The 20,279-nt window shown below is 42.3% G+C and overlaps 1 protein-coding gene across 2 annotated transcripts; it reads left to right on the forward strand.

Moving 5' to 3' along the window:
• The first annotated feature begins 445 nt into the window (after window positions 1–445).
• Window positions 446–19,788, forward strand: ssh2b (slingshot protein phosphatase 2b). 2 transcript variants are annotated; one of them, XM_005752338.2, is made up of 15 exons: window positions 446–772; window positions 4,778–4,821; window positions 12,820–12,932; window positions 13,019–13,083; window positions 13,176–13,297; window positions 13,385–13,450; window positions 13,538–13,603; window positions 13,726–13,920; window positions 14,023–14,116; window positions 14,276–14,404; window positions 14,679–14,725; window positions 14,935–15,081; window positions 15,171–15,371; window positions 15,587–16,619; window positions 17,019–19,788. In XM_005752338.2, the coding sequence occupies exons 1-15, from the start codon at window positions 710–712 to the stop codon at window positions 18,312–18,314; spliced, it is 3,681 nt and encodes a 1,226-aa protein (XP_005752395.1). In that variant the 5' UTR covers window positions 446–709; the 3' UTR covers window positions 18,315–19,788. The 2 variants fall into 2 exon arrangements, with proteins under 2 accessions (XP_005752395.1, XP_005752394.1); XM_005752337.1 differs by lacking the exons at window positions 446–772; window positions 4,778–4,821 and adding an exon at window positions 10,453–10,937.
• Window positions 19,789–20,279: the final 491 nt, after the last annotated feature.

The following is a 20,279-nucleotide window of genomic DNA, read 5'->3' on the forward strand; positions in this document are numbered from 1 at the left end:
GCCCTCAGGCAGACGCTACAGGTCACTAAATCTCAGACTAACAGTTGTGGAAACAGTTTGTACCCTAAGGCCAGTACCACTCTCAACCAAAATGCAAAGTGAACAATCACAGTACACACTCACACACACTGTCACACAATAAAACCCTTAAAATATTCTATTAATTTTATGTTATTTATATACATACTTATTATACAGTCTTGTAGTTTGCTTTCCTTTAGCTTCAACCTTGTTTCATCAAGCTGGGGTGGCACTCCCAATCTCTTTGTAATTGAATTGCAATAACAATGTAGGCTTTCTATTCTATTCGATTCTATTCTATTCGATTCTAGGCTTAAACCTTGTAATGCAATTGTTGTATGCGGTTTACATAATGGTGCATTTACACTTCTATTCAAATAAATGACCTCTTAAGAAGTAGCATTGCTTCTCTGTAGACACTCCTCATAAGTGCTTTGTTTATCTCCAGCACACACACGGTTAATCGGGATTGACAAGCTAAGGGTAGTTGCGCATGCGCAGGTGGCGCTTACAGAGGAAACAGCCGGGGAGTAGTCAAACAGTGTACGATCACAGGGAAAGAGAGGGAGGGGGGTTAAAGGAGAGAAGATCAAAAAGTCAGGTTCAACTGGGCTTTCGCCCTCACAACACAATTATGCTCGTGTCTCCGCCGTCGCTTCTTCTCAGGTGTCCGCTTCCCGGTCGCTGAATGGCGCTGGTTACCGTGCAGCGTTCACCGACCCCCAGCACCAGCTCCAGCCCCTGCGTTTCGGTAAGAACCGCTTTTCCCTGAAGCCTCCTCTACTCCTTCTACCGCCTCCACCAAACTAACATCTCCTCGATACGGAGGGCTACTTGAGGCTACATTTTTGGCTGTCTTTTTTGTCGGCTGCTCACTGTCACCCAACTGCCTTGCCTTTGTGCTGCTGCGCATGCGTGACATATAGCTACCCATCATTTTCAGTTACAGTATTAGTCGCTACTAGCTGCTAAGTTAACCTGAAAATATCTTCTTATTTCTTCTTATATACAATAAAAGGGTTAACTTGAAAGAAAATGACAGCACCTTTTGTTTTAATGCACACCGCTGCTTATATGCTCATTGTATGTACATTTCCGGTACTGTAAACGCTCAACTGGCAGTTAGTTGCTTTTACAGTATCCAGAATAGAGAAACTTTCAGCGATGGTGTGACAACAAGTCATGTCTGTTATTATGTAATGGTTTTTACCTGCATACATTGAAGTAGTCGCGTTGGTATTTGTCAAGTGACACGCGTGAGTGCAGGTATTTATTCTTACAACACTGGTGCAGTGTCCTGCCTTGTATGTAAACGAGGCTGTGGACGCGTCTTTTCTTTTTCTCTGCGGGTCTGTCACGTACCCAGACTGTCTCTCTGTCTGAATGCCTTCTATGTGTCTGCCTCTCTCTTCCTGTCTGTCTGTCTGCTTGTGTGTGTGTGCGTTTACTGAAGGCAGGAGTGTACCCAATGCAAAGCAGAGGAGCAGGTGGTTTTCCTGTTGCTACTCCCTTTGCTTGTCTGGTTTCTACAGAAACAGGGAACCCCATCAGACAGGCAGAAACAGAGGGAGGAAGTAATATACAAGCACACTCTGTTTACCATTAAAATGTTATCTGTTTCACACTTCTGTGTGTGTGTTTTATTGACATTATGTGAAAAAGTTGACCTATATTAACTTCCCAGTGTATGTTGCATTGTCATATAGTGTTTACAGATTAAATTACACATTAAGGTGAATTCCTTGGCTTACTGTACAGCCTTTAACGTAGATTCAGAGTGTGTGCTTACTCCAAGACGGAGCACAGTAGGGGAAAGCAATTTCCCTTGTTAACTTGCTACTTGGACCCAGGAGAAGATTAGATGAACTGTGTATTTATTTTCCCCTCCTCCCAGCTTTGCCCCAAATCTCAACTACAATCAAGCTATTTTTCCACAAACTTTGTCAGTCATGGAATTTCTTTAGAGGGACCCTTTACCTTATAGCTCAGAGCAAACAGGTTCTGTGAGTAGGCCTAATGATAACCTTCGTGCTATTTCTTAGGTAATTTGTCATCCAGGATGAAATGTAGTTGAAGGAGCTTTTATGTCTTATCACTGAGCAACAAGTAGCAAGGAGTCTTGTCTGCTAAAGTGTCTGTCTTTCAAGAAGTGATGGTGAATTGAGGAATGAGTGTGTGCTGTAAAAGTAAGCACGTGTGATTTTTAGGAAGGTAAATAGGACAGGGGTTGTGAAGTGTATGAAGCTTTTTGTAGTGGAAATGTGCTATCAAGTTGTAAGCCACATACATATTTTGGTAGCAAATTGTACAGACACTTATGACTTCCTGTGCTTTTTTTTTCCCTCCCCGTGAGTGTGTGTGCGTGGAGGGGGGGGGGGGGGGGGGGGGGGGATGTGACGTGTCTGTCTGTGTGCGACATGTCTACTAGCACTCTTCCTCCCTTTATATTAGCTTGCACCCTATGTGGAGTGAATGTATCTGCTCGCTGCGTTTACAGGCAGAGCACACACATACACACATGTTCATTTTACGGTAGAAGCACTTTTGCATTGTGATAATCTTGGCTGTAACACGTAAGCACAGACTGATCTCTGGACATGCAGATCCCTGCCCAGACCGCATGTTCAGGCTTGACATTTCCATAAGCTTTGGAAAAAAAAATCAATCATTTTCATACATATGCAAAATATGCAAAGTCTGTGTGTTTTCCAATCTAAACAAACACTAGATGTTATATCGTACTGTAGGACAAAGAACAGTAACAGAAACTTTGTCTAATCTGCTGTACTAAAGTTGATATTACAAATGCATCAATGCATTTTTCCCCTCCTGCTGCATACTCCGTTATGTCAAGCTCATTTTACATCAAAGGCGACATACAACCATAGAATTAAATTCCCCTTTTTGTCAATGTAAAGAAGTTTAACTACACATTTAGTACCTGAGTTTCAACAGGTTTTATCAGTGTTTATACATCCCAGGTCTCTTTGAGATAAAATTTTAGAAAATAAATGTAGTTCAGGTGCTGACTTATAAAAAACCATTTTGCATACAGGAACATTTTTTTGTTTAGTTGTTTATCTGTTAATTAATTACTTTGGTGTAGGATGAATAGCCGTAGAGGAGAAAGCTGGAAAAACTAAAAGTACACTTTAAAGTTCAAAGATTTTGCCCTCCTTCACTTTTTCCAAAGCCGTCCAGTGGACCACTTTAGAGTCTTTGCTGGGCCAGTTTAGGCTCCTGGGCCTTAGTTTTGGCACCCCTGCCCTAACCTGTTCTCAGTTTTCAATAACATGTACAACTAGGTGCTTTGAATTTTTAAAGTTTCTCAATAAAATCAGTATGATTGTAATCTTTGCAGCAGTAGATATTTTAATAGTATCGTTTCCAAAAGGCCAATTACTCAAATGTTCAGCACTAAGAGTTAGCGAGGTTCTAATTATGTCGCTTTGTTGTCTAGCACACCATCTAGCAATCCAACCAATAGTTTCTTAGTGAAACTGTACTAAGAAAGAATCGTGTGGAGCAGAAACTTTCTGTGACACCATTACTCCAGCATCAGGTTGTTTACATGAGTTGCTTTTAATTGCACAGGATCTGTTTTAAATATCTTTATTCTGAAAGCCCACAATGGAAATCTGCTTTGGACACTGTGGCTTAAAAGAGCTGGGAACCACCTTTTGCAGTTATTGCACTTAACTGGATCCACAGCAGTGTCACAAGACCTGGCAGTATATGATAACTTGAACCAAACTTTACAGTTCTATACTTCCTTCTCACACTGACACTGCATAAATTATCTACTGGCTGTATTAATTTTTTTTGTGATCTCCAATCAGGCTAGAACCCCTGAAGTAGCCCTGTATGTGTTTATTATTATTAAAATATATATACCTTTAATCTACTTTTGTGTGATGTTAATGTCATTAAAGGCTAGTTAAGCTCACACAGGGTGTAAACAAGATAAGTACAAGCATTACAAGATAAGGGCCAGGTATTTTATCAGCCACTGAGCCTTAGCATCCACGTTTGGCACATTTTTGTTTTCCACAACTTTCGGATTTAAATGTTTCTTTTTGTCTCTTCATCTCTTCATGTTCGTGTATGTGAGCCGAGAGAGACAGAGAGATTGTGTTATTCCCTGTCCAGCCACACCTTAAAAACAGACTGAGGTCATTTTCCTGGAGAGTGTGTAAATTGAGTTAAAGCGCTCTCTCTCTCTCTGTCTCTGTCTCTCTGTCTCTCTCTGTCTCGTGTCTCGTGTCTGTCAGGTCAGGCAGTGTTGAATGTTAAGCTGGATGCTTGTGCCTTTAATGTGTGTGTGAACATGGAAATATGCAAGTTAGTCTTTGTTACCCAAAATAGGACAGTGGGATTTCCTTTCTGTTCTCGTTTACCATTTGTTTGCATGAATTGAGAGCTCATTTGAGTTTTTACTAAATTTGTTTATGGTGACGTTTTCTCTATTTAAAGATGGGCTTTCCTGTGATTTCTTTCTTTTTTTTTTTTTTCTTTTTTTTTAAATGGCACTTTTCTTTTAGAAGTTGGGAATCTAATATAACAATGCCAAAATTAAGTTTTTGTGCAAAATTGTGGATTGGATGCTTTTTGGCAATTCGGTGTATAAAATATTATTTCCTTATTTAGAAAAGAAGAAGAGTTGACACTGCTGATATTGGCTCTGACTGCACTCTTATATGTTGGCTGTTGCATTTCTCTTGTTCTCAGTTGTATTTTTCTTATTTTATCTCCCCAGGAGTCAGGTAGCGGGGAGGATGACCGCCGCTCTCAGCCGAGGAGGTAAGATACCGACACACATTGAGCTCTGTGTGTTAAACTTGAAAGCATTTGGTTCACTGGACCAGAAATCCACTGGATATGTATGTTCTCAGTCTCAAAAAAAGCCAGTTCATAACACGGGGCATGTTAGGTTGTTACCCATGACCTCTCACCTGATCTGACCTGATCCGCTCAAAGTGGGAGGAAAAAAAGGCTTTTCCCAAATACCCAGATAATAAATAATCATAAAATGTGTCTGACGCTGCAGGACTGCCTTTCTATACTGCTGTGACTTGAAAAAGGGCTCCTGTACTGTGTCATCATCGCATCACATCCACTGCTGTCCCTTATTACTTAAGAGTTGGAATTCTGGTTAATCCAGTTTCATTCAGCCACACTTGCAACTGGTTTTCGTCCCCTGATAATTGGCTACTTCCTTCCACTGCCCGTTGTGTTTATTTGTTCTGCCACTGAACACTTTTAGGTCTCCTCTGTTATGTTTGGCCCTTTAATAATCTTGAAATCACGCACTGAATGAGATAATAAACAGTGGCTTGCAGACAGCCCATTAGAGGGCAGCAGTATCTCTGTGAGTAACTTGCTATGTGGGTCAGGGGAACTGCACTGTTGATCCACGGGCAGATTGGTAACCACTCCCAAAGTCTCTGTGTCTGTTTGGTCATCGGAGCTCTTCATCATCCAGCTGAGATTTGTCTGTGTTTGTGCAGCTGCGACTGAAATCTGTGCTTGCTGTGTGCATGTTTGTGTGCACAGAGACAGGTACATGATCGAATATCACTCCGAGTTAGCTCCTAAAATGAATGTTATTATTTTTCTCTCTTTTATTCTTTACACAACTGGATAAGTGTGATATTTTAATGGAAATCAGGGATCCTGTGATGCATGTTGTTTTACATTACCATGCCTACACATATTTTCCAGTGCAGCATATTTAAAAAAAAAAAAAGGTGAAGCTGAATGAATAGCCTTACTTTGTCTTGACTTCAAAGTAACCTCAAAGCTCTTTTTTATTATCATTGTGAAGCTTTGTGATATTGTCCCCCAGAGGGGAACGCCTGTAGTGTTTTTAATACCCAGTTCACAGCTCGATTACAGGTTTGGGTGCATTATAAGCAGGGATGTTCTGGGCCAAGATGATATATTTGATATAGTAGTTGTTTGACCTGTGAGCTGTTATTAGATGTTAAAATTTGGTTAAGCTTTATTTGTATTCCTAGGCAGATCATTTGCTCTGGGTTGTAGGTCACTAAAACTGAAAGTCTTGAACTTCTTTTTGGAGCTGATACCAATGCAGATTTTGTAATACTTGTTTATTGGATATAATCAGCAGGGCAGCACAGCAAGAAGGTCCTGAGTTCAATTCCACCATCAGTCTTTCTGTGTGGAGTTTGCATGTTCTCCCCGTGTTTGCGTGGGTTCTCTCCGGGTATTCCGGCTTCCTCCCACCGTCCAAAAACATGCAGTTAGTGGGGATAGGTCAATCTAAATTGCCCATAGGTGTGAATCTGTGAGTGAATGCGAGTGCGAATGGTTGTCTGTGTCTCTATGTGTTAGCCCTGCGACAGACTGGCGACCTGTCCAGGGTGTACCCCGCCTCTCGCCCTATGACAGCTGGGATAGGCTCTAGCACCCCCCGCGACTCTGGAAAGGATAAGCGGAAGCGAATGAATAGAATGAATGGATATAATCATGACATGATATTATCAGTTACAGGATTATTATTATTCATTCCTTGTGTACAAAAAAAATCATATCATATCCAAAAATTAAGAAACACAAGAATACATGTTCATAAATTAAGAAAAGCATGTGCAAGGGGTGTTGCAGATAATTAGAGAGTGGATCTTTTTAGTTTTGTTTTTGTAGATGTTTCATTTGAAGGCAGCAAAGTATTAAATTTCACTTTTTTCCCAAGTTCAGTTTGAATAGGAGGTGCATCTAATGTTTTAAAACTCCTGTGACCTGTCAGTGTTAGCACTATGTTTAAATGTAATCAGAGTGGAGGTAAGCCCACAATAAAGTTTTTTAAATAAACACATGCTGCTCTCTCCTCTCTCTCTCTTTTATATACCGTAATAGACAATGTTAGGCAAAAAAAAATTTTAATATATAAAAAACCAAACATTTTGTCTTTGATTTACTTGGAATGTATCTCCTACGTGAGACTTTGAGTGAGGGCATTAGTATGCAACAGTCTTTTTCACTGACGCAATGATATGACTGCCACTTTGTATCTTCTCCAATTAAATTGTCAAATCTTGTTCACAAATTCAATTTTAAACTAATGAGTTTCACAGTTGCTGATTTCATACATCAGACTAACGGAAAGCTGCTGCATAAATACACAGTCTCTGATATATCCTAGAGAGGTCATGAGAAAGGGCATGATGTGTAGGAATAAGTGAGCCTGTTCCCAGTATGATTGTTAGTTTGGGCAAAGAATACTGTAATAAAGAGAGAGTTCTTTGAGTTCATTTTCTTTTTTTTCTTTGTTGTTTTGCTTTAAAATCTTTGCAGAAATAAGACTATTTTCAGCATCTGAAATAAAAGTGACCCCCTGTAAGGGCTGTTTCTAAAATTGCTTACAAGCTAGATTATTAAATACACCTTTTAAGTATCTGTAGAGAGATTTTTTTCCCCCAGCTGTCCATGTCTCCTTCACCCACACTGTCAGATCATTTAATTGTATAAAAATCAGTGTAACTATTAATGAGTGCTAGCCGAGTCTTATTAAAGTCATATTTCTGTGTTTTAGTTGAAGGTAAAAGACGAGAATTATTTTCAAAAGTAAAGAAATTAACACACATGTAGGGTATAGCAAAAGGAAAAAATAAACTGATGCCATGTGTGCATTTTTCATTTCACTGTTTCTTTCAAGTTCTTTCAAGTTCAAGCTGCATGTTGCATATTCACAATTCCAGCAGCCATTCACTAAAGCTGAGCCTGTCCACTGAATTCACGTTCCCAAAGTCTCAGAGGCAGTCTGTTCGTTTTCCCCCCTCCCCGCTGCTGACGTCTGTGCCCGCTGCGCCGTACAAGTCAGCAGCTGCAGCAGAGCTCATCTCTGACACAGGTAGTGAGATTCATTCAAACTGGAATAAGGCTTCAGTGAGGCAGCGCGCCTGCCTGCGTAAGCAAGCCCCACTGCAGTGCTGCTGATTAAAGCCAGTGACATCAGCAAGTTGGTGACATCAGCAAAAAGCAGCAACATCACTGGCGGACCATGCAGAGGGGAAATTAGGAGAAAGAGAGGTTATTTATTATGACTACAATCGGAGCGTATTTCTGATCTCTTATAATCTCACAGTTCTGTAGTCAGAGGAGGGGAAAAGTGGAACAAAGGATTATATGTCTGAATGGGACTCATTTCCATTTGTGCTACATTTATACATTTGTGTGCCTCTACAGATTTGTATTCATTCTTGTGTAATTCAGATATACTGTAGTCATGCTAACAGGCTGATTTATTAGACTTCTTGTCGGTGTGTGATGCTCATCGCAGATGTTTAACAGGTTATGTGTGATTCAAAGAAATACTGTAAAGTCTGGGTGTGTGAATGTATACACAAGGTGAAGCTGCGATCACTAAGGTGACTGTCTGTGTTCGCATGTTTGGAAACATGAGAGCAGCAGAGTGTCTGGTGTCTACATGTAAAAACTACATCCTGGCATTCGCCACTTGCTATTGGATGGTTTGAATTTCAGCAGTCAAAGGGGGAGAATAGCCAGGTGGAACTTGAGAGATGGGTTCAACATCTCACACATAAACATGTGGGTTGCTGAGAGTCTGTAAATCCCAAAGGTGGGAATGAACAACCCCGTGATTATTCTTAGCTATCCCTCCAGCGCCCTTACAAGAAGATGCCACAGATCTTTCCCTAATCAATAACACCGGTTAAAGTAAGGAGGGAGGTGGTAGGGATTTTGAAGGGGTCGATGTGAGAGGCCAACAGGGAGATGAGAGTGGAAAAGTGGCTGTCAGGTTAAGCTGTTATTAGTTGATGAGGAAGGCCTCCCTGTGATTGTTTGTAACATGTGTCTGCCTCTGCTTAGAAACTGGTAAGTTTTTAGATACCTGTATCATTATCTGTTCTGCTTATAGCTCTGATCTTTATCAGTTCCCTTATTGATATGTTCAGGAAAACCACACCTGCTTCATTATCTCTGAGTCTGACCACTGAGCAGGGAAAAAAACACTCACATGTGACTCAGGTCTGCAAAAATTTCACATCATTATCAGTTTGCAACTGCCAGGAGTGATAGAAAATGGGTAAGATTAGATACGCAGTCAGATGTCACATCATTGCTTTACAATATAACATGACTTAAGATGAATTTTGGATCAAATTGAATTTAAACAAGTTACAAAATAATTCATTCAATTTGTAAAAGGATCCCACTTCCCATCCCTTCTCCTGCTTTATATATCACTGCTTATTCTTTATCTACTTAAAGCTTGACTGTACTGTTACACCATTTATTGTTCATGCTGTGATACATTTAACCACATGTGACTCTTCAGTCTAATAAATAAACGCTTTTCTCTTTGTAAGGATCTCTCAGACGAGGTCAAAATCTGTAGCTTCATTGAGCTCATCAGCCCAGTTCATCGGTTGCCTCTTGGGTCAGAGACACAGGTCGACCTAAGAGGAAAAACACCACACTGCAGTTGTTTATCCCGGCATATAAACTGGCAGTCAGCTGGTGGCCAAATAGTTACCCTTAGTTTGTAATTGAAACCACAAGGGATCAACAAGCAGCACAACCAAGTCTAAGGTCAAGTTTCTACTTAGTTCACAGGCAGCCTGAAATCTCCTTCCAGGTTTCTCAATCTCTTTTTTTCTGTTGTTGTTGTTGTCATGCTGTTGGATACACATTCAGTGTCAGGTTATGGTTCTAAGAACTAGGGGTGTACTGATTTTGAAATACCCCTGTCTAATATAACAATTGAACCTATCAACGTTGCTTAAAAGCTTTCTACCCTTTCTTATTTGCATTTTTTATGGGTTTGTTACCTTAAGAAGAAGCAAAAATTCATTACTGTTAAAGATTGTACTAGCCTATGAACAGAAAAACATTTCCTCTCAGATGTTATTGTGGAGAAAATGACAAAATACTGTGGTGTTGTTAAGGTGCTGATAAGCAGCTCAAAGTGTGTGTGTGTGTGTGTGTGTGTGTGTGTGTGTGGGTGTGGGGGGGGCTCTCTCTAAAGTCATGCTTTCTGGGATTGCTTGGTTAGTTTTTCAATCAGGCTGTCAGCCAGACACATCCACATTTTAAAAAGAAAAAATGTCTTAATTATGGAGAGTTTTTATGTAGCGTCTAGCTCTCTTATTCGTTATGTTGACACAGCTGGAAATTGTCATTATTTGTTATTCTTACATTTGGCGTTTTTAAAATGTGCATGAGGCATCATTTTAAAGCAGCCACTTCCTTCTGCGTGTTACGTGGAAAAACATGGTGACCCAGGAACAGCGTGAGGAATTTCAGTGACGTCTCGAGGCTGTTGTAAAGCATATAGGAATGCCACCGACTGCCATTCTGACCGTTAAACACTTTTATCCGGGTACTTGTGGCTGTCTTTCTTGCACACTTTCACCATGTCTCCAATAATTCCTCGTAGTCTTCCTCAGACTGCTGTTGTCACGGATTGGACCATGTGTGTCTCCTCCCCCTCAGCGGCAGGATTTACCGCAGCCTGCTGCAGACACTTCGAACAGCAGACCATGGATCAGATGTTCTGAGGCACCTGCTCTGTCACAGGCGCTCTTAAATATGTTATTGCTTTGTCGCTTTATAATATTAGATTGTTCCGCTCTATGAAATCTGTCGGTTTAGAGCTAATTTTCTAAATCTGCGATAAAAAAAAATTGAATAAAAACGAAGCACCGTGTGGTCTTAGAGCAGAGCTTCTGCGTCTTCACAACTTTACTTCGCACATCGTCGACTGTCGTCTCCGCGCGCCCTGCCCGCACTCCGGGAGCAGCGATGCCTCCCGGCGTTGTGACCGCCCCGCGGAGCTCGTCGGCCGGCTGCTTCTGCGCCTGCTGCGGGGTGAAGATCAGACCGTATTTTACCGAGAACTCTGTGATCTCTCAGGTGGAAATTTATCAGCTGTAAGTTGCCGTGCTCACAATCCGGAGCTTTTCTTGCTTATAGTAACGATAACACTACATGAATTATTATATTGCCTGCAGTGCCATGGTAATGGTCTACTCCAAACTTCAGCTTAGACTTAGTGTGCACTTGTATGAACATGTGTTTTTTCTCTTAATGACTTCATAAGAAGGATATAGCAGCACAGCAGCTGAACGAGTAGCTGCAGGAACAGGTTTCCGTCCCTTTGCTTCCTTTTTGAGATATCTGCCAGATGCTTTTACTCATCTGCTAGGATGCACTTCTCTCCACCCACCTTTAGCTGTTCCTTAAATGCATCCTGAGGGGGGGCACAGCAGAGCAAGGCACACGATGTACCTTCAGCAGAATCAGGGGATGTGATTATTTTGTCTTCATTGTGAAAGCCACGGAACGACACTTGCATTTAATTGGAAATTTATGGCTTGGAAGAAGCATGTCAAGATATAATTTGCACAAACACTTCATTAGCACTTGAGTTAGACATCTGTCTAGTGTTTGCTTGTGTGAGTCTGTGTGCAAGCCCAGCTGTCAGCCTCTGTCCTCTCTGGCATTGTATTGCCTCTGAAATATTCTTGGTCTGCCTGCAGCACAGTGCACCAACAGAAGGACTTATTTGTCAGTGTTTTCAGTGATTCCAATGCATTCACTTCTTGATTTTTGTTGATCAATGGCTTTTTTCAATATAAAAGGTTAACTAGGATGCACTATGCTCGCGCAGATATTTGTCCAGTGTTCTGTACGTCATGTCATGAAGAAAATTGGGTGTGTGCAAGGCAGCGTGGGTGTCAGAGACTCTTAACATCCACTTTTTCTAACTTGGAAACTTGCATGAAAGTTTGCTTAGTTTGCCATAATTGTCACTTCAGTAATGACTGCTGTCCATTGCAGGTTTATCCTCCTTTGCCTTTGTTTCCTTTCCTCCCGCATCATCACAGCAGACAACAACAACATGACTTCCTGTCTTTGACGGTCTTTCCTTAGCTCAAGCCTATATTTAAACTTGCTGCCCAGATGGAGTGACAAATTAGTCAGCGATCGCTGGTGTTACTGGTGATTTTGCTTTTACTCATCATCACAGAAGACAATGAGACTTTGTCTTTCTAGCTCACATTGTGAGGGACAAAGCCTTTGTGTAGTAGTAATAATAATAATGACAATAATACTGCTTATAATAATAGCAGAATAATAGGCAGGCGTCAGATATCTTAAGTCCATTACGTAAGTCTGTTGTTCAGACCACGAAGAAGCTTAGCTGGGACTGCCATCTTAATCAGAAATTGTCCCATTATTGTGTTGTTTTGGAAAATATGAGTGTTTTCTAAGAAAGCATTGAACTGAATAACTACTATTGAAATGCATTCAACTTTAATACTACAAAGTCACCCATACTTTATATTCTGCTTTTTGTTTTTCTTTCTTCCTCTTTTATATTTGGGGGAATAAAAATCAGCATAATGAAACAAGTGTGTTTATGTCTGTATGTCACCACTGTAACAGTTCAGACCAACATAACTCATTAATTCACATAAATTTATGAAAAAATGCTTGTCATAAATTTCCATCAGCCAAAATGATTTCTGTTGCTTCATTCTGTGCAACATTCCAGGATAATGTACTTTTCAAATGATGGAGACGGGCTCAAAATCCACACATTTGAGAAGCTACAAATTAGAATTTTTATTGAAAATGTCTGAAAATAATAAAGTGTCAAAAGTTCTGCTCTTTGCGCTTTCTGTCAGTGGACCTTGGAGAAACTTAACAAAAAGTCAGTAAAAGCTGTAAAGTCTTCCAAGGATGAGTTTTGTGATAGATGTGTGGGTGGATATTGCTCACCGTTCAATCTTTTCTGTCTTTGTGCAGCATCAGTGAAAGTTTCCTGACCGTTAAGGGAGCTGCTCTGTTCTTGCCTCGAGGAAATGGCTCCACTTCTTCGTCTGCCTCCCGTTTCTCCCAGCTGCGCAGCAAACATGCAGGTGAGGTGAAAATTCCCCCTCAGCAGCCACTGACTGTTTAACTTTTGCCATCTTGCGTCATGTATGCGTTACTTTCATCTTGCCAGGAGATATCCAGCAGCACCTACAGACGATGTTTACTCTCCTCAGACCAGAGGACAACATCAAACTGGTGGGTACCCATAAAAACACAAATAAGTCTCACTGATTTTATTTAACTGTCAAGCCACAAACTGCGTTTTGTTTTGTTTTTTCCTTCTCTAGGCGGTTCGTTTGGAGAGCGCACATGCTCAGATCACCCGCTACATGGTGGTGGTCTCAACCAATGGTCGGCAGGACACGGAGGAGAGCGTGGTGCTAGGAATGGATTTTAGCCCTGTAGATGGGTGAGAGTGACACACGAGATTTTAGGTACCTGCTGGTTTTGGTGTTCTGGTTAAAGATATAACAGGAAAACTGTTTTCCCCACTCAGCTCGTGTTCTGTTGGGCTGGTTTTGCCCCTGTGGAGTGACACCTTAATACATCTAGATGGAGACGGGTAAGCAAATTCTTCAGCACAGGACACGTTAAACATGAGATCGCTAAGATTTTTAACTCACTATACTTCCTCTGTTCCTGCTCACAGGGGTTTCAGTGTATCAACTGACAACAGGGTGCATGTATTCAAGCCTGTTTCTGTGCAAGCCATGTGGTGAGTCATACTGGATAATTGGTACAGCTGTGGATATTTCTATTGTTCGTTGGTTTCTGTTTTTCCCCATTTCATTTAGAAGTCATGTTTTTTTTTTGGTTTTTTTGGTTTTTTCCTGACAGGTCAGCCCTCCAGTCACTCCATAAAGCCTGCGAGGTGGCCCGTAGTCATAACTACTTTCCAGGCAGCTTGTTCCTCACCTGGGTCAGCTACTATCAGAGCAGGGTCTCCTCCGACCAGACCCGCATCAACGAGTGGAACGCCATGCAGGACGTGCAGTCACACCGTGCCGACTCTCCAGTTCTCTTCTCTGACGTGTAAGTAGCCAAGTGATGTTTGTCAGATATGTTCTCTATGTGGAAAACCGATAGACATGAACTTATTTCATATATTCTTCCACCATCATAATGTTTCTACAGACCTACAGAAAGAGAGCTGACTGAGCGTCAGATCAAAGCCAGTTTGCGGGAAATCATGATGCAGAAAGATCTTGAGAATGTCACCTGCAAAGAGGTGAGTCTGCTTCGAGCATCTCCCAGTCAAAGAAAATGTTCGGAAAATGCCATGCTATTTTATTTATTTATTTATTTATTTATTTATTTTTTAGTCATTATTGTGTGACTTTACATTTTGCCTGCACGTGTCTCTTTCTGTCCTGGATGTGTTCTTTAGATCCGAACAGAGCTGGAAATGCACATGACATGCAATCTGCGAGAGTTCAAGGAGTTCATCGACAATGAGATGATTGTCATTCTGGGCCAGATGGACAGTCCTACGGAGATCTTTGACCACGTTTTCTTGGTAGGTTAACCTCTGAAACACCTCTGTTGCTTTTAGCAGCAGAGAATATAAAATGTTTCTGATCTCCCACGCCTGTATCCCGGATCTGATTCTCACAAAGTGCAAGATAGTGTTGTGTAATTTTAAATTCAGCACAGTTTTAAGGTACTTTGCTGTTGTTGGGTTTGGAGAACTCACTGTATGTCAATCATTTCTTCTCACTGGACTTCAGCATTATGAAAAGCTTATTGGAAGGTGCTGAACAAGTCTGAGGATTCCTTTTTGTTTCCTGCAGGGATCTGAGTGGAATGCATCCAATCTGGACGAGTTACAGAACTGTGGGTAAGGACGGAGGGGGGGGAAAAAACCCCAATACAACAAAACTGACTGTTCGGATCAAAAAAACGAAAACTTGCTTTATTAGGATGAAATTAAAAGTTCTTCATTCTGTTATACCAACAAGCTCAGTTTTACAAATCAATACATACCTACATACCCCTCTCTCATCTAAGGCTCATCTTTCCTCTCGCTCATGTCTTTCTGTCACTCAGAGTTCATTACATCCTGAATGTAACAAGGGAGATTGATAACTTCTTTCCCGGTGTGTTTGAGTACCACAACATCCGTGTGTATGATGAGGAGGCCACTGACCTGCTAGCCTATTGGAATGACACCTACAAGTTTATATCTAGAGCCAAGTGAGTTTGAGATGTTTCATCCTCTCTTTTTTTTCCTGCGAAGAATGAGATCTATCGAGAATGACAATCATTCTTAATATCTACCCTAGGAAATCTGGGTCCAAGTGCCTGGTGCACTGTAAAATGGGGATTAGCCGGTCTGCGGCCACAGTGATAGCGTATGCCATGAAGGAGTACGGCTGGGATTTGAAAAAAGCCTTTGATTACGTCAAAGAGCGTCGAACTGTTACCAAACCCAACCCCTCTTTTATGAGACAGTTGGAGGAGTATCAGGGAATACTCATGGCCAGGTACACACACACACACACACACACACACACACACACAGACATCATCCATGGTAATGCAAATATTGATACTGGCAGAAAGAAGTGCATTATCAAAATCTTATAAAACAATGTAAGAAAAAACAAAAACAAAAAACCCCCAAAAATATTCCTCTGTCAATTTCATGCAAAGAATTCTGAGAAGTGATATGTTACTTCATTTTCACTTTCTTCCGCAGCAAGCAGAGGCACAACAAACTGTGGCGTTCTCACTCTGATAGCGATCTGTCTGAACACCACGAGCCACTCTCCAAATCCTACGCACAGCCCCACAGCCTGGGCCGCTCAGATCCCCACAACCAAGCCAGCAACATAACTGGTCCCTCGGTAAAAGAACTGCTGGAATCACTGGGAAGTTCTACTGGCAGCAAAGCAACACACTCAACTAGTCAGCCAGATACGGGCATCCATTCCAATCAGCTTAGCTCTTCTTCCTTTAAAGGTGCGGCAGCTCCATCAGGTCATGCTGGAGCATCTCGTTCTGCTGTAGGTCGGAGCAGCCGGCAGGACCGTCCTTGTTCTGACTCCACAGCTGCTTCTGTGTCTCTGTTCTCTCCTCCGCTGTCCAATGGCGTATATGACTCTGGGAATCGGCCCATGTTACCTCCTGTCTCTCAACCAAGGGCCGCCACTGTGGTGCCTGAGCCTCCAAAGACCGATAAGGTGACTGTTGCACAAAGTGTTTTGGTGGGCCAGCCTCATCCACCTCCCTCCCTTCACCACCTCCCCCACTCTCCTGCTCCATCTCCAAATCTAGCCGATGGAGTTCTAAAGCCACAGGTGTTGTCCTGTTCTCCTTCTGTAAAAACAGTGCTTGTGTCAGTGCCTGAGCCTACCGCAACACAAACCCCAAGCACAAAGCAGGCTGGACCCGACTGCCTCTCTGCCCCAGCGCTTGTCAAAAACCCAGACTGTGCCCAACAGACATATGGCTCATCTTTGGACAGTTTGGCAGCCCAACATCTGTCCACTAACGATTTTATCACTTATCCTAGTGCCATTCCACATGAAAATGTGCTGGTGTTCGGCCACACTGCAGACCACATCAACTTTTTCAGTGCCAGGGAAAAATTTAAGGGGATGAGTCTAGATGGGAAAACTCACTGTACTGCAGCACAGCAGTCGCACCAGCTGAAGAGTTGTGGCAAAGAAAACCAGCCACCACTGCAGGAGGTCTCCACCAGTGAGGGGAAGGATGAAGGGAAAAGAAAGGTAAACAATACTTGTAGCAAACTTTCCCAGACAACTCTAAACATTTCCCGATTTGGGCCGCATATAGTCTCCACCCGTGCTCTGGCAGTGGGCTCGGGTTGGCTGTGTATAATGTAGCCACATGTATGGATGTTATGATCTGTTTCCAGGCTGCTCTTGTGTGAGATACTCGCAAAATATGAAATATTTTTACATATATGTTTAAGATACTTGGGACTGAACTGAACCCATAACAGTTCCTGTCAATCTTACCAGATTTATTCAGAATGGTTTTTGGTTCTTAAGCTATGTTGCGCCACCTGGTGGCACATCTGTCACAAATACATTGTGATTGTAGCAATGCTTTCAATGTGCTTTTAAATTAATGGTCTTTTATATTATATCTATTTTTTTTTCCAGAAAATGCCTGTGCAGGTCACAGGGCTGAGGCCCAAAGAGACTTCGCCTCTTGGCTCTGATAGCCAGACTGAACCTCAAGATCCCCAGGATCAGGATGTGAGGAAGTTGAAGCAGGAAATTGAAGATAGTGTTGTTCTGGCACACAAGGAATCTGGGGATATAAAAACAGAATTGAAAGAGGAGGAAGAGGAGGCCCCCGCCTGTCTTTACAGTGACTGGACACGAGGGTCGGTGCGACGTGTTACACAGCAGCTGGAGCAAAGAATGAAACAGGAGCATGAGACCCCGCCTCTTTCTTCTTCACCGCCTTCTCTCTCTGGCTGTACCTCCAACTCTCACCGGCGTCCACACAGCATCCATTGTGCAACGTTGTCTACTTCCCACGATGCATCTATTTGCTCACAGGCATCTGCAGTTCACACGGTGCACAAGGATGAGGGAAAGGAGGATGGGAAGTCTGGACCAGCTGAAAGTGAGGGCACTCATGCTGCGATGGCGGCCCTTGGGGATAACGAAAAAAGCACAAAAGGACAGAAACTCCGGCCTGCTGAATCTAGATTGCTCTCTACCTCTTCTCCTTTCCACCACTCTCCCCATTCTCCCTTTGCGTCTGTGAACTTCCTGTGTCTGGAGGGCGTCACTGAGCTCGAGTCGGGCACAGACTGGGATTGTCCCACAGAAGGACCCCACAGTGACATTTTCAAGAGGGAGACGTGGGAGACTTTGTGTGAGCTGGGTGCCTTCCTGCAGCAGGTGAGCATGGCTGGAAAGTGCAAGGCCAGGTGTTTGGGTCAGGCGCAGAAGCGAGGTGGCAGTATCCAGAAGAGAGTTCAAGAGGTGGAAGCCAGGATTCGTCAGGCAGGGCTGACCCCTCCATCCATGATGAAGCGCTCAGCCTCCCTGGCTAAACTGGGCTGCTTGGAGCTGCTCGCCAATGACTTGAGTGACTGGGAACTTAGCCGTTCCACTGTAGCTTCACCCTCGGCACAACACCCACTCCATTCAGCCAGCGACGAATCCAAGAAGCAGCGGGTTCACAACTCTCCTTCCTCCACTGTCCAGCAGCCAGAGATCCTTGAGACAACCACTCAGAGGCTTCCTAAAGCTGGAGAAACCTCAGCAGTCTCTGCACCATCAAATCCGAATCCTCACAGTGGAAAGCCTTTAAACTTTGGCCAAGAATCTCTGCACTCGCCTGGGCCAACACTTCTGACAACAAGGCAGCAATATGGAAGGACTCACCCGCTGAGGCGGCTTAAGAAGAGAACTGTTAGCACCCTTTACCACACCATGTAACCCTCAGCAGGTGTGCATCTGTGTACGTGTGCATGAGAGAAAGAGAGAGAGATAACGTGCCCGTCAGAAACGAAAGTCAAGTGCATATTTTGGATTTATTTAGCAAAACAAGCCGACGCCTCTTGCCTTAAGGGATGTGTTTAGTAGTTTCTTTTTTCCCTCTTCTGTAAAAATCCGTGATATGGGAATCTGGTCTCGGCACAGGAAAAGCGGCAAGGCTACGACAGTCCCAGTTAACTGAGACTGAAATAAAACACTTTGAGAAGATAAAACAAAAAAAGAAAAGAAAACATCATCCAGAGATGTACATGGGTCACATGTTTGAAATGTTAATAATACCCAAGCGTGCACATACTCATCACATCGTTGCTGGTTTCTCCTTTAGTCGACTTGATATTTTTGGCTGTCAAACGTAATGTTAGCTGGAATGTAGCCTCTGTTTCCCCTCTTCTCATGCTTTGACGTCTCTTCAGAAAAATGTGCCATTTATGCTGGAGAAAACGGTCCCTCTTGTATAATCTGGTAACTATGTTGGCAGAAAGAAAGAAAGAAAGGAAGAAAGAAAGAAAGAAAGAATGAATAAATGAATAAATCACACCAACACCTGCTTGTCAAACCGGCTGATTTGGTCCTGAGCATAAAAGTCGTTGGACGGAGACTCTTCGTCGCGACAGAATAATTCCAGTGAAAGTCAGTCGTGAGGCTCTGACTCTTCCCTCAGTGTAAGCTGCATACGCAGGTTTTCACCAGTTTATTTGAGCATAATGAAAAGAGAAGAGGCCTGCTTTTTGTTTAGTTTGTTTTAACTACACAATACCTCAGTAAGTCAACCAAATCTGACCTGCACAAACATCCGACTCCGGGTTCCTGGAATGTACTTCTCAATCAGAAACACGTTTGACTTCATCACTCAGTAAACTGTCTCTCCTCACACTCCAGATGCCACACAAACTAGAGTTTTGTTTATGTTTAACTGTGTGAGAGAGAGTAGGTCAGGGTGCTGGGGTTTAAAGGCAGAGTGTATATTTGTGAGTTTTTGGCTATGTTCTCTTTGGGGATGTAAAGGTTGTATATTGTGACTGTTGATATTTTAGGATCTCCCTGTTTTTTGTTTGTTTGTTTTTTAGATCTGGTTTGTGTCTGTGTGAGTGAGACTGTGTAGCACAACTTTACCAAGTGAGCGTGCACTTTTTATTTTATTTTAATGGATCTTTATGTCTTTTGTAAACTTTTTAGGAGCGTGCCTGTGATTGGCAAGTGAAGCTTCTCTGCAGCCTATCAGAAATGTCTGTACAGAGACGTGTGTCATACATGCACTTTACTCCCTTTTTAATTTTAATTGTGGCTTTTTTTTAAGTGTTTTGCTACTTTGGGGGAGCATGCTTATGTAGTAGGAACTGTTGGGTGTGTGTGTATTGTCTGTGTAAATATTATTTTATATCACGTGCTTTAACTGTGACCATTAAACAATGGAAATTAAGAGTCGGGCTTACTGTGATTCTTTCCCTCACGTTTTCTTAATGAACAAACTAATTTGGCTTCATTCTACATACATTCACAGTAAATGTCAATGTATGTAAAAATGACTCTTCCTGTTTTTCTCTTAGTCAGCTACACCGTTTAGCATTTTTCAGCCTTTTTTTTTTTAATGACTCATTATCCTGCTGGAAGCAGCTATCAGAAGATGGGTCATAAATGAATGAACCTGGCAACAGTACAGTAGGTAGGCTGTGGTGTTTAAACGATGCTAAGTTGGTACTAAAGGGTCCAAAGTGTTCCAAGAACATATCCCTCACAATATTACACCAGCAGCCTGAGTCAGTTTTACAAGGCAGATTGGATTCATGCTTCCATGGAGTTTATACCTCATTCTGAACCTACCATCCAAATGTTGCTGCAGAAATCAAGAAACTCAGACCAGGTGATGTTTTTCTAACATCTAATTTAAGTGACTCTCTGTGATCA

The sequence above is a fragment of the Pundamilia nyererei genome, unplaced genomic scaffold, assembly GCF_000239375.1.
Source record: "Pundamilia nyererei isolate P.nyererei 1_Seehausen unplaced genomic scaffold, PunNye1.0 scaffold00354, whole genome shotgun sequence".
NCBI lineage: Eukaryota > Metazoa > Chordata > Actinopteri > Cichliformes > Cichlidae > Pundamilia > Pundamilia nyererei.

Excerpts from the sequence above, each read along its gene's own strand:
- ssh2b (XM_005752337.1), top strand. The coding sequence starts at position 10,810 with ATGCCTCCCGGCGTTGTGACCGCCCCGCGGAGCTCGTCGGCCGGCTGC. Across the intron at positions 14,117-14,275 it reads AGAATGTCACCTGCAAAGAG|ATCCGAACAGAGCTGGAAAT; the intron begins GTGAGTCTGCTT and ends TGTGTTCTTTAG. Across the intron at positions 14,726-14,934 it reads GACGAGTTACAGAACTGTGG|AGTTCATTACATCCTGAATG; the intron begins GTAAGGACGGAG and ends TCTGTCACTCAG.